The following is a 13,149-nucleotide window of genomic DNA, read 5'->3' on the forward strand; positions in this document are numbered from 1 at the left end:
AATGAGAGATCAAAAAAAAGGGGATCTGCATATCAGATATGTTTTCATGCTGCAGAGTGTCTCTCTGATGGCCCACATCTCAAACAAGCCTGTCATTTGTTTTAAATGAAGAAAAAAGGTCAGCCAGTGTGATGATGATTAAAACTGCCAGTGCTGCGTCTCAGTGTAAACAGACTGCGTTTCAACAGGTGGTTTTCCACAGCATCCGCTCTCTGATTCGACACTAATGAGTTCAGAGGACGCTTGCATTGCTGATAGAAAATGTTCAGAGTTGATGGCAAACCCCAGAGCGTGGCTGGAAGATTCATGTGACTGAGTCAATCAGGAGAGAAGCATCCTGGGACTGCCACTTTTTAACACTAATTACTATAAAGTGAGGACCCTAAAGAGACAGATGCTCACTAGGCGCACTGAAGTGAAGCTTTTTAGATTGACTTTTGAAGAATAAGAACCTATTCCATGACAGTAATGCTTTATTTCCAAGTAACTTGTGATTTTATAAATATACGTTGATGTGATTTCTCCTTGTAGTGTTTCTTAGATTGACATTTCAGTAACAGAAAATGAATCTTTTGCAGTCTTGATTTTTCACTTTCTAATCTATAGAGTGACATATATGTATGTATAAAAATATCTATCTATCTATCTATCTATCTATCTATCTATCTATCTATCTATCTATCTATCTATCTATCTATCTATCTATCTATCTATATGTGTGTGTGTGTGTGTGTGTGTGTTTGTGTGTTTGTGTGTGTGTGTGTGTGTATTCCTTCTCAGTCAGTGGTTTACTGAGCACATGATGGCAGTGTTGAGACAGACGAACACAAATGCATCTCTGACCTTTTCTTCGCAATAAACAACCATGTGGCACCTTAAAACCTAGTTGGACAATTTCAAATACTAATCAAATCTGTTTTGTGATTCTCACGGGCGTCCAATGTAGTCAGAGAGTGTGGATGTTGTGCCTGAAGTTTGAATTTACTTAATTTTTATACGATTTTATGGTTTGTGTGACCAAAAAGTGCAATCAGCCCCTCTATCACAAATGAATGCACACTTGGAGATGTTACTGGTCAGTCTGCAGGCAAGCAAGCAGAGCTGTCTCTATGGATATTGCTTTCGTCACAATGCTTCCCATCAAGCCTGTGCTAAGCTCTGGTCATGCAGCAGATGCAGACCCTTCACAGCACATAACCAAGATTTCTGGTGGAGGAGACACCATTAACGATGAAGCACAGCCCAAAAGAAACACAATTTTATTGAATACTTACCTAAATAATTAGCAGTGCTGTTTTCCTTTGCGAGTATATTTAAAGCACGTGAAATTTCTTTTTTCATGTCTCATAGCACACAATGCAGTTCCCTGTCTTCTCGAGCTACAGCATATCACTGTTGTGTTGCAAAAAATGATGGTGCTTTAATTGTGTTCTGCTGCTGACCTTTTCCTGAAATGTCCTAAACACCTGTGCCAATTTACCTTAGGCGTTGTGTTTTTGCATCCTATCAAAAAAAAAAGAAAAAAGAGAAGCTCCGATCATGTAAAAAATGTGCTGTGCTGAACTGACATCTAGGTAGCCCCTTTCAGATCTAGTTTTTAGTAAGAATCTGTGATATGTTTTAGTGTTACTGCTGGGAAAGCAAGCAATAAAATATAAGATTAGAACAAAGATAAGAATAGAGAGAACACCAAAGCGTTCAAATTTGAGAGATAATACAGAAATATATGTTCTAGCTTCATATTGGTCAAATCTTGGCAGCTACAACCAAATTGAGCTATAGATGTAAGAACTTTTTGAATTATTTAACAAGGCTGCACATGCTAACTAGCGGTATATGCATTTGCTAGTGGCAGCTAGCAGCTAATTGACTTAATTGACTTGTTACTGTTGTAGCAAACAGATGCCAAGTTCCTCAATTCGGTAGCCATTATTGAGCTCACTAGTTTGAGAGAGGCTAGCTACATGTCAATGTGGGAAATTCCATCATGACATTAATAATTCTATTTTTTTTTTTTAAATTTCAACCTTAATACCAATAGTTCAGATTTTAAGTTTCAAATTTTTCTGTTATATTCACATACCACTGGAATATCATTAGCAGTAATGAAATAGTTAATATAGTTAAGTGGATACATGTCTATGTACATATACATATACATACAGAGAGGCAGTGGGTAAGGGTCCAGCAATTTCAGTACAAGTGCAAGGTATTTAGATTTTCAGCAGCTCAGTAGCCAGATGGCTTGCTGGTATAAACTGTCCATCATCATCAGTACAGGAGTATCAAGCAGATCTTGATGCTCCTGTATGAGTCAGTCACATCCATACCTTGCTAGGATTTTCTAGCTTCAAATGACCAAAGGGGAGATTTGAAAATGCTAAGCTTCAATGTCCATCTATTTTATTACTACATTGCACATAGATATATGTACATACTTACATACCTAATTCTCCCCATTTGCAAATGTTTTATGACTGATGAACGTTTTCTTTTCCCACCAGCATCCTAAAACCACCACAATGCCTGGACTCATTAACAAGGAGAACCGGGGCGCTCTGCCACTCAGTGTGTCTGACATCAGTTCCTGTGTCAGGGGTTACACTTTGGCTCTGACAGCTTCTATGACCTATGAAAATATTGAGGATCATGCAATTGAAGGTGAGCGAGACTCATTTGTCATTTCAGTAATTTGATGGCTCACCACTTTCGGCCAATTTAGATTAACCGCATGCTCTTTTAGGCACTTGTAAAATTCATTATTATCGACTGAATAGGAAATGCTTGGTTGGTGTGTCTGGATAAAGCTCTTTCTTATTTTTGTTTTGTGTCTCTCTCTTACTGTCTTTTAGGGATCTTCATTTATCCACTGGAGGAAAATTCTATTGTTGTAGGCTTCGAGGCTATGATATCTAGTCAGATTATAACACTTCAGATCAAAGACAAGGCAAAAATCGACGACTGTTATCTGGATTGCTGCGGCACTTCTAATGGAGCTCTCCAGAGTGGCAGCGGTAAGACCAAGCAGCTCTAATCAATACTGTTATATTAGCAAAAGATCAAATGAGATGAGTGAAAGTTAAAGGTGTTCAAGTTGAGGAAACCACTGAGAAGCATTACTCCAGTCTGCAACTCCCTGCCAGCTTTGTGGAGTGGTTTAGGCTCGTTTATATCTTTGAATTGGTTTCACAGCTGCAGTTATAGGGTGTGTTTTGTTATCTTTCAGAAACCCCACATTTCCTCTTTGGTAATCCCTACCAGATGATGCCAGAGCAGCTAAAAGCCAGATATTTCCCTCGGGAGCTGGTGGAGACCAAAGCAGAGTAGTTATTGGATTCAAGTCATTAGACCTCCAAAAAACAAAATAAGATCAAAATATATCAGTCATGTCACCACAAGGGGTAGTACTTAACCTGTCAGGCCCTGTGAAATATGCATGGTACAATATTTGCTTTTGCTCTGGGGGGAGCTTCCTGCAGTCAACAAATGGGCTTCAGGTGCATTAGCATGTATGAGGGGACGCAAAATTTACCATGTAACAGTGGATGTAGCATCCAGCTTTGTACTAAGCATGGGAAGTCAGTTTATGCTCCACCCGGCTGCTTCAAGCTTGATCATTCTTTGCTTAGATAACAGAAAAGATTTCTGCTCTCCCTTTTTTCTCCATTGATAATCAAGTGAAGCAAACTGCGTCATTACTTGAAAAAACAAAACAAAACAGAGATACTGAAAGTGACTGACATTCAATTTTGAAGTAACCCTAAAGATTTTTCAATGCCCAGCATTAGGATTGTGCTTAAAGTCCTGTGCTTAGGAAAGGTGTACATTGGAGTCAAGAGACGTAAGTGAGATTTTATACATCAATCAATCAGTAGGACTAATTGTTTTAGAAAGAAAAAAGGGATAATTCAAGAAAGTAATTTGTTGTAAGAAAACGGTTGAACAGTTTTGTTTAATATTTTATACATGCAGGATCGTAGTTACTGTGGTTATAGTTTAAAAATCTGCTGTTTCCCCTTCTAACAGGACACATAGTGATGGATGAGGATTTTGAGAGGACCGTGTTAGTAGTTAACCTTGGGATCATCCCTCCCATGGAGACGGTCCACATTTTGGTCAGTACCTCCTCTGAGCTTTCCACTCTGCCAAGTGGGGGCATCAGAGTCTCATCTCCACCTGTGTGTACGCCCCGGGTGCAGAGGTCCATCAACGAGGAACAGGGACTGTCCCCAAACTTCTCCAGAACGTAAGAAAGTTGAAGAACAGCAGAAATCACTGTCTGGTTGGCTTAAGATGGTATATTTCTAAATGGCATCTGGCACTTTAGGCTCTTTAAACTCCAGTTCTCATACTTCTATATGGTTTTAACATATCTATAATTTTCCCACTTTTAGGCGGGACAGACAGACCTCTGCTTCAAGTCCTCATGACCAAACTCCCAACACACCTCAGCTTTGGTTGGCTTTATTGCTGGAGGAGGAGGCCATCAACTCCATGGACTATGAGTTTAATTTCCAGCTTGAGATACGAGCTCCCTATCTCCTCGCAGGTCCGTCAAATTTCTCTCATGAGAATTTCTTGAAAGTGCATCTGTCTGCAGTAAGAAGCAGCACATTAAGATGATTACTGCAGTGAAGTGTGAAAAACACGTGTTTGCAGAGATTTGATCCTGCTATATATTTTCACCGACTCTTCTAAAAGAGGGGGACTTGGCCTAGCATAGACTATACAGAATGCTACACAGCTAGCATGGATTTTTGTTCTAGTACCAGCAATTCTGAAGCTCTTGAATGAGCCTACAAATATTAAAATATCAAGTGGGCACTAATGCTTGACTAAGCTTGTGTCTCACCATAAAGTTCTGAGATATCTAGTTATGACTAACTAGATATCGCTGGTTTTGCTGGTTTCATTGTGTTTTTTTGTTTTCTTTTTTTATTATCCTGGGCTAAACTTAAGTCTCATGAATGAAGCTTCATATTTAATCCACAGATTTGAAATTAGTACATTCTCTTATTATGTACGGTAAGTATTAAAAGAGAACAAATTGACCATTATTATAGGCAGGCAACCAAATTAAGCTCTGGACAGTTCTGGCGGATCTGCTAATCTCAGCCAACATTAGCTGATGGCTCAGCAGGTACCGCTGTGCACATCCATTTGGCAAGTTACATAGCCCTCTATTTAAGCTGCTGTAGTCTGCCTACAGTTGCAGCACATCTGCAGGCCTGCTTTCATGCTCTACCTGACTTAATATGTTTTGCTACTGAAGATGTTCTGTTCTTTAGTGGCTTCAGTTTAGAGGACTAACAACTTGTTATTTGATCTGCTGTGGATGATGCTCTGCGCAGGTGTGGAGAGCCCTTCTCACGCCATCCGAGCTGATGCAGATCCTCTGGCCCGCTCTGCTACCAGCATTGTAATCACTCTGGCAGACAAGTACACTTATGACTACCCGGTCGTAATCCTCATCTACCCAAGCGGTAAGTCTTCAACTTAAAAACAGCCCCACAATTTTGTTCTTCCACCCTCAAGTAAAACAAAACCAAAAAAAAGTTACTTCAGCTCTGTGAGACTTTTACTGCAGCCCATAATAAGATCAGTGAAAAGGTGATTCACTGCCTCACGTTGTGTTTGTGAGTGCCTCTTCAGGAAAAAGGTCTTCTGTTATTAATGTATGACATGCCAGTAGAGCCAGACTCTGCCGTGTGGGTGGGTATTGTCAGTTTTCTGGTTCTTGTATTTCCCTCACCGTTGTCTTAACCTGCAGTGTGTGTGTGTGGGCCGTTTGTCTCCCAGAGGGAGGAACGAGCCCCGCTCAAACTGATCCAATAGGCCTCTTATGAAGGCTTTGTTCACAAACAGACCTGCGGCCAGAGTCGGGCAATTTAATTCATCTCATACGAGTGCTGCAGTTTCAATCACAACATGGACGCTCAGCCAGACCAGAGAGATGGAGGAAATTGAGGTGCAACAGGAAAAGAGGAACAGTTGGGTTTCATCATCAGCTTGGTTGATTAATTGCCTAATTGTGTCAACTTATTGCTGAGTTTCTGAAAGGTTCAACCTTTAAATTTAAGGATTTTAATACTTCATGTATTGGAAATTAATATCTGATTTATGACCAGAGAAAAATGCATATTAACAAAAATCATAAGAAATGAAAAAGTATTTCCAAATGTTATTTTCTATCAATAAACTGAGCTTATCAGCAGCATAAAATGGATGGATGAAAGGATGGGTCTCTCAACCAAGAAAATATCTAATTAATTGAACTTCCTCATGAATTTTAATGTCAGAAGTTTTCTTTAATAACACAAAAGCGCTTTTCTCTCATTGTCTGCAGAAAGCTAGAAAAACATTTTGGGCATTTTAGATATGCTTTAGATAAGCTTTTTCAAGACCTGCAAAGTCTATGCAGAGAAGAAAAATAACAGTTGAAATCCCCAAGATTTGCACAGATGCCTGAGCATCGTTTCTTTTTTTTTTTATCTGTCACCTCTCAATCCTAACAGTAACACAATGTGTCTGGTTCAGAGGGAGAGGAACCAAACACATATAGGTGCAAGTTTAAAGAACACAATATAAATAAATATTACCAACCAACCCATCTGAGAATTGGTTAGAATTTCAGCACTTTAAAGGAATAATTTAACCGTGGAAAGACCTCCTACGTATATGAACATATATTAGGAGATTTACAGGTTTTGAAAGAATATACAATGTCTGACCCAGCTATGTGATCATTTCCAGAGGAAGTGTTTATTTAAAGAGTTACAGTTCATCGCTGAAACTGCTCTAGTGAAGGATACTGAAGATCTTTGTGCTTGACCTTGTGCTTGATCTTTGTGGAGCGCATTACCATTGATCACATTTTGCTGCAGAGACAATGAGTCTGCAGGGTTTTGTGCATGCTTCTCAGTATCATATTGTGGTCTTCCATTTTTCCCGCCTACCTAGCAGCTTCATATTCAGCATCCTTTGTTTCATATACTGTATTCACTATCCCTCCTCTGCACATGTCCAAACCATCCTCGACTACCAGGCTTTGTCTCCAAACCGTTCATCCTCAGTTGTCCCTCTGATACACTAATTTGTAATCCTGTCCATGCTGGTGACTCCCAGAGAAAATCTCATCATCTGCAACCCTGCCACCTTCAGCTTAGCCTCGTGTCTTTCTGTTAGTACAACCATCTCCAAACCAACCATCATAGCAGGACTCACTACCATCTTGCAAATCTTTCCTTTCATTCTTCCCTTTCTATCTTTCTGACTCTCGTCTCCACCTGCTCCACCCTGCCTGCAGTCTCATCTTTATCTCTTTCTTCATTGTGCACTGTCTATTGCTTTGGTTGTTCCCCTCCAGGGATTTAAACTCATCTGCCTTCACTGTCTCCACTCCCTGCAGCTTCTCTGTTACAACTATACCTATAAAAACAAGATGATGCAAATGAATTTGTTAAACTACAGACATGTCTTAAGGATATAAAAGCCTGTGTGACCTGTAATTTTCTACTCATAATTTCCCTCTTTTCATTAATAAGCCACTACTCCATGTCATGAACTTTTATTCTTTCTATCGTTTGTATTTGGACCCTGGTCTCTCTGTTAGTTGTTCATAGGAAATCATGTGATTGTTGTGTTGCTTTCTTCAATATTTTGAGACGACTGCTGTTTTGAATTGGTGGTATATAAATAAAACTTAAAGTAGCACTTATCATGTGTAGATTTGCATATAATGATTTTGATACAGGGACAATAAGGATACCTGCAGTAGTACATCTTATTGCTTATTGTGAATGATACCCTGGAGCATTACTCTGTAAGTGGTATTTTATGCTTATAACTCTAGATGGTGGTGGTTTACATTTTAAATGATGTGTTGGGCAATGTTGTTGCCATAAAATATGAAAGGATAGGGCGATAGAAAGTACGAGACACAAAAGGGAAGAATGAGGAAAAAAGTAATAAGGCCAAGACAGTGAAAATCTGTATTTTTAGATTTCCGCACTTTCCTTCCCTTCAGCTTCAGACATTGTCCATCTGCTTCATAATCTTGTCTGAGGCATTTATAGTAATGTCTTTGCCATGACCAACTGTGCCACTTTAGAGCCTCATGTGCCGCATGTGCTCATTGAGAACGGGGACATGACACAGGAGGAGTATGATGAGTATCTTCACAGCCGGAGCGATTTCATCAAGGCCACCAAGAAGGACTCCAGCAATGAGAGGAAAGTGAGTGTCCATGGCATGAGCACCACACCTGAACTGATAAGCACAATATCACACTGCTTTCATTTTGAGCATGATATCACAAATATTTCCCTGTGAAAAATATTATTTATTTGGCTATTTGTTGCAATTTAGTGTTGTATAATACAATGATATTACGCACTGCGGTTTCAAAATAGGGTTGAATTGGCTCCTGTGTGGCATAAATACTGAAACTTCCTTTTGTATTATGAAACTTTATTAAAGTTGGCAGGTAAACTATGACAGAGATTTTTTATTTAAACTGATCTAACGACAGTAAGTGCCTTAAAACCCAGACAGGTAAAGGAAAACCTCTACTGTGTTCTTTTTGTTATATTATACAGTTTGTTTAAAGAAATTTGTGTGATAATCAGCATTGCTGAAAATCACACTATAATTAAATGTATATGTTAAAACATTAAATTTAGTATCTTAAACCAAGCTTAATGCTGAAAAGCTACTACTCCAAAGCTAAGATGGTATTAAATACTACTCAGTTACGCTAGTTAGCCATAACTTTAACCTTTTTGTGAGACCAATCTGCAGGAACAGACTGTGTGCAGTGTGAATAGTGGACCCAAATGCAGACGAACGAGTCTTTATTACAGCTGATTACATGAATGCAAAAGCAAAGCAACACAAACTGTGGCAAGAAATAAGCTAAAACATAAACTGGAAAAGCTAGGAATTACTATAACAACTATGAACATGATTTTGAGCAGGAGGACGAGAGAGACTATGAGACCAAGAAACATAAACATGCCCTGAACAAAACCCTGGAAACCTGACGAGATGTGGTGGGAGGTAACACAGACGACCTGACAAATACTGAAAGAAAACAGACTAAATAGACACAGGAGGGGGTCAGAGTGGAAACACATGGGGAAACAGCTGGCACAAATAATCATAATGACACATAAGTAAAACAAAACACACTGAACATGGAGACACCTGACTCTTCAAAATAAAACAGGAAAACACTGAGACACGTAGACATGACACCACAGGCTTGACAACACAGACAAGAAATACACGAGACTAACAAAGAAGACCTAGGTGAAACATAACTAGTATAAACTCAAAGCAAACGAATAATAATCCTATAACTCTACATTATCTCAAGATATAGCATAAGAACATAAACTGAAAACACTGACATTTTGTCACTCATGATTACTTCCCTGCCCTTAAAACTTGTACACAGTTAGCCGTTCCAACAGGACAACAATCCCAAACGCATAAGAAATGGATAAAGAAGGCTGACATTAAACTTTTAGAATAGCCTTCACAAAGACCAAAGAATATGGTTCTATTAAAAAATTATGGACTATACTTAAATGCCAGGTGTTTGCTAGGAAACCAACCAATTTCAATGAATTCTACCAATTCTGCCAGAAGCTTGTTGATGTCTACCAGAAGCATCTGGTCTAGGTGGAATCTGCTAAGGGACATTTAACCATATTAGTGGCAGTATTTGTATATATTTGAACCTGTGTGTGCACTTTTGACCCTGTGTGGATTATGGAAAATCCCAAATAAATTCAAATAAGTCCATCAAACTCTTGTTTTTTAGAGTCATTAAAGATGAATATTGTACAATTATTCCTTTGCTGGAAAAAGAACAGTTCAACTCCAGCTATGTTGAGCTTTTGCCATCCAGTCAGTTAGGAAGCATCTAACTGATGCTTCATTCTAATATGTAATTAAAGCACTGCTAACTAAATGTTTAAACTAAAACAGATAATATTTTTATGTTAAATAGCAAAAATCTGGGTCCATAGTAAGTAGATAAAAAGGCTCGTCTTTTGAGTGGCTACTTCGGTCGTTGCTGTGCTTTTTTTTGGAAGTCGAATTTCCCAGAGGAACCCACCCGAGGGATTAATAAAGTTCTATCTTATCTTATCTTATCTTATCTTATCTTATCTTATCTTATCTTATCTTATCTTATCTTATCTTAAATAACTGTTAATTGGTAGTACTAAGTGTACCTACACAGTAAACATCTGGTTAAAAGAAACATGCGATTCTTCTTTTGTGAGCTTTGCTTGGAGATAAAGCACAACATAATTTAGGTAAAAGACAAAGTGTTATTTGATAATGAACAAAGAGAGACTTCTCTGGGCTTCAGCTCGTTAGCTCCACTTTCACTGCTGCGCCCCTGGTCATGCATGTGTCCATTCGCGTCTCAGCTATGATGAGGTTGTTAAGTGACCAGCAGCAAACAGGAGGAGGAGGAGAGAGCACTTAGCCATAAAAATGTGTTTCTATGGAAACACTCCAAAGGCTCTGCACAGTCTGCTTTGACTTTTCCAGCACATATACATAGAATAATTGATGTGATTCTTCTACTGACCTGATAACTTGTCACCTTTCTTGCTTCTTCAAACCTTTAATTAAAGCCTGAGCAAAATTGTCAGTCAAACCGAACCCCATTTAATTCATGCTTCTGTTTTGCTGCCTTTATAGGTAGATATAATTCACAAGAGACTCCATAAGGATATCCTCCACAACCCTGTGGTTATGTTGAACTTCTGCCCTGACCTCAAGTCCATTTGCTCTGACTTGAGGAAGGTTCACGGCGAATTCATCTTCCTCATCGACCGCAGCGGCAGCATGAGCGGGGTTAACATCAACCGTGTGAAGGTATTTTAATCTCAATGCGCCATGCGTTGCTATAAAGGTGATCTGCGAGCAAACATTAAGATGCATGCTGATTTACATATAAATTACACACCGTATCACATGCCATCAAGAGTTTTTTCATTAAAAAGTATTACAGTTGATGTCAAACACATCAATATACATTTTCCAAAGAGATTAAATGCAAAGTTAATCAATCACATGTCGTCAAATAGCTTTTTAAGCTCAAGGTCTTAGTGTTTCTGCTATCTGTGAAGATTGTATGTGCTTAATCAGCTGTAGGAAGGCATGCATTCAAGGATATTGATCGTACAAATCATTCACTATCCGCCCATCTTCCAGTTGCTAGGATTTGAAGTCTAATCGGTCTTCAATAGGCTACCTATAAAGCTAACTCAGGGTCATTCAAGGTGGATATATTTTTTACCATGTTTATTTGGCTGCTTGTGCACTGAATGTGTCCTGCGATGTGATGCTGGCAGGTGTGCATTTGTGACTCATACCCTGGGTTTTATTGAAGGTGTTACTACACAGTCTGGGCTTAAGACCAAGGTGAGCCTGACTGCGATATAATGAATATTTACCAAGAAGTACTGCAGAATAGCTTTTAATACATCTATAAAATTGGAACATTATATTTCTGTTTCTGAACCTGAAGGAATGTTTTATTGGAGATTGTGCAGTCGATGAGGTATTTGTGATATCCACCTGAACAGAGGTTGAGATAAGTGGTATTCTTCTAGAAACGGCTCCTCTCCTGTAGAAAAGGCGGTGATGGACGAAATGATTCTGTATGATGGCTCTCACTCCTCTCAGGCAAAATCTGCCGTGGAGCACTGACAGCTGTGTAGAGCACATGCTTCCATTTAACCACGCATTAAGCAGAGGAGTGTTTTATTTTTTGCTTTTAGAATTTCAGATTTCACATCAGTCTTTGTTCAGGTCAGGAACTAATGCTGCTCTCGGTCTTTTTTTGTAGGATGCCATGGTGGTTAATCTGAAGAGCCTGGTGCCTGGCTGCGTTTTCAATGTCGTAGGATTTGGATCTACATTTAAATCACTATTCACGACAAGCCAAAGCTACGAGGAGGTAATGCTGCTCTTTATAACGATAATGAGATAATCATAGCTAGTTTATCGGTCATGGGTTGTAGAACCCAGACAAAGCCTTCAGGGGCAGGAAGTAGGGTAACACTGTGCAGCTCAGAGTGGACATAAGTATGTGTGCGCTTAAACGCCACATAGCCAAATATACAGATTCTACCTTGAAGATGAATGTAACCTCTGGATCTAACTTGTTACCCAGCGTAACAAGTCAATTCAAAGCCATAAGCTATGAAGATTTTTGTGGAATATGGTAAAAAGATGTACAAGTTAATGGACAGAATCCAATTGAAAACTCCTTACAAGACTAAACAGCAACTGAAATTAGTATCAATAACAGTTTTAAAGGTTCTAACTTTCTTTAACTCTCTTTGTACTTACTTGGTGAAAAAGCTGGTAATGTTGCATTCAGTTAAAACAATCAAAATGCCTCTTGGGATCAGGTATATGTCCTTCTCACTCACTATTGTTGGGATTTAGTTGGCCAAGCTTTAAAAACCAAAACTGTTACTTCAGCCAGGCCGAAAACATGTTTGTTTCTGCATTAAAGTTAAGCATTTTAACACATAAGTCTATGGGACTCACTTTTGGATCTAGCTTCAAGCGGCCATTTGAGGAACTGCAGCTTTTAGGACACTTTTCTGCATTGCCCTTGTTTTTTAGCCCAGTGGATACATCTTGTGTTTTTTTCCCTTCCTCCAAAGGAGCTCAGTGCTGTAGCCACCCACCAGAAGGCTATCAACATATTTTGGCTTCACTTCTAGGAGCTGTCATGTCTTGACAGCTCAACAAAACATCAGACATCCCCATACACAATCCACACAAACAGTGTTTTTTTTTAACAATGAATCTCATTGTTCTTAACATTAAGCAGGAGGATATTTTTACATCAAACTCCAAATTAGTTTCTCCATGGCAAAGTCTAACAATCCCTGAATCACAGCCCTGATTAAGCCTAAGGACTTAAACTGTAGTTTACCTTTTATTTTGAAGGCTTTTATGATTCACTTTGAGCAATCTTTATGAAACAGCCAGCTCATTTTAGCTTCAGTGCTGATTAATAACTGCTCAAATCTCAGAAATAATACAACCCTGTCTTCTTATTTTAACACAAACAGTTTTTTCTGACTTGAATAAATATAGATCTTTGCA

At 38.9% G+C, this 13,149-nt stretch overlaps 1 protein-coding gene across 1 annotated transcript in view; it reads left to right on the top strand.

Moving 5' to 3' along the window:
• vwa5b1 (von Willebrand factor A domain containing 5B1) overlaps positions 1–13,149 on the top strand; it is a 37,702-nt gene that overhangs the window by 296 nt on the left and 24,257 nt on the right. The window contains exons 2-9 of the mRNA XM_026153569.2: positions 2,505–2,661; positions 2,853–3,014; positions 4,027–4,246; positions 4,395–4,549; positions 5,352–5,483; positions 8,111–8,235; positions 10,720–10,896; positions 11,873–11,983. Of these exons, the coding sequence (XP_026009354.1) occupies positions 2,523–2,661; positions 2,853–3,014; positions 4,027–4,246; positions 4,395–4,549; positions 5,352–5,483; positions 8,111–8,235; positions 10,720–10,896; positions 11,873–11,983 (1,221 nt within the window). The 5' untranslated portion in view covers positions 2,505–2,522. The remainder of the gene's footprint in view (positions 1–2,504; positions 2,662–2,852; positions 3,015–4,026; positions 4,247–4,394; positions 4,550–5,351; positions 5,484–8,110; positions 8,236–10,719; positions 10,897–11,872; positions 11,984–13,149) is intronic.

This window comes from Astatotilapia calliptera, chromosome 20 (genome assembly GCF_964374335.1).
Source record: "Astatotilapia calliptera chromosome 20, fAstCal68.1, whole genome shotgun sequence".
Lineage (NCBI taxonomy): Eukaryota > Metazoa > Chordata > Actinopteri > Cichliformes > Cichlidae > Astatotilapia > Astatotilapia calliptera.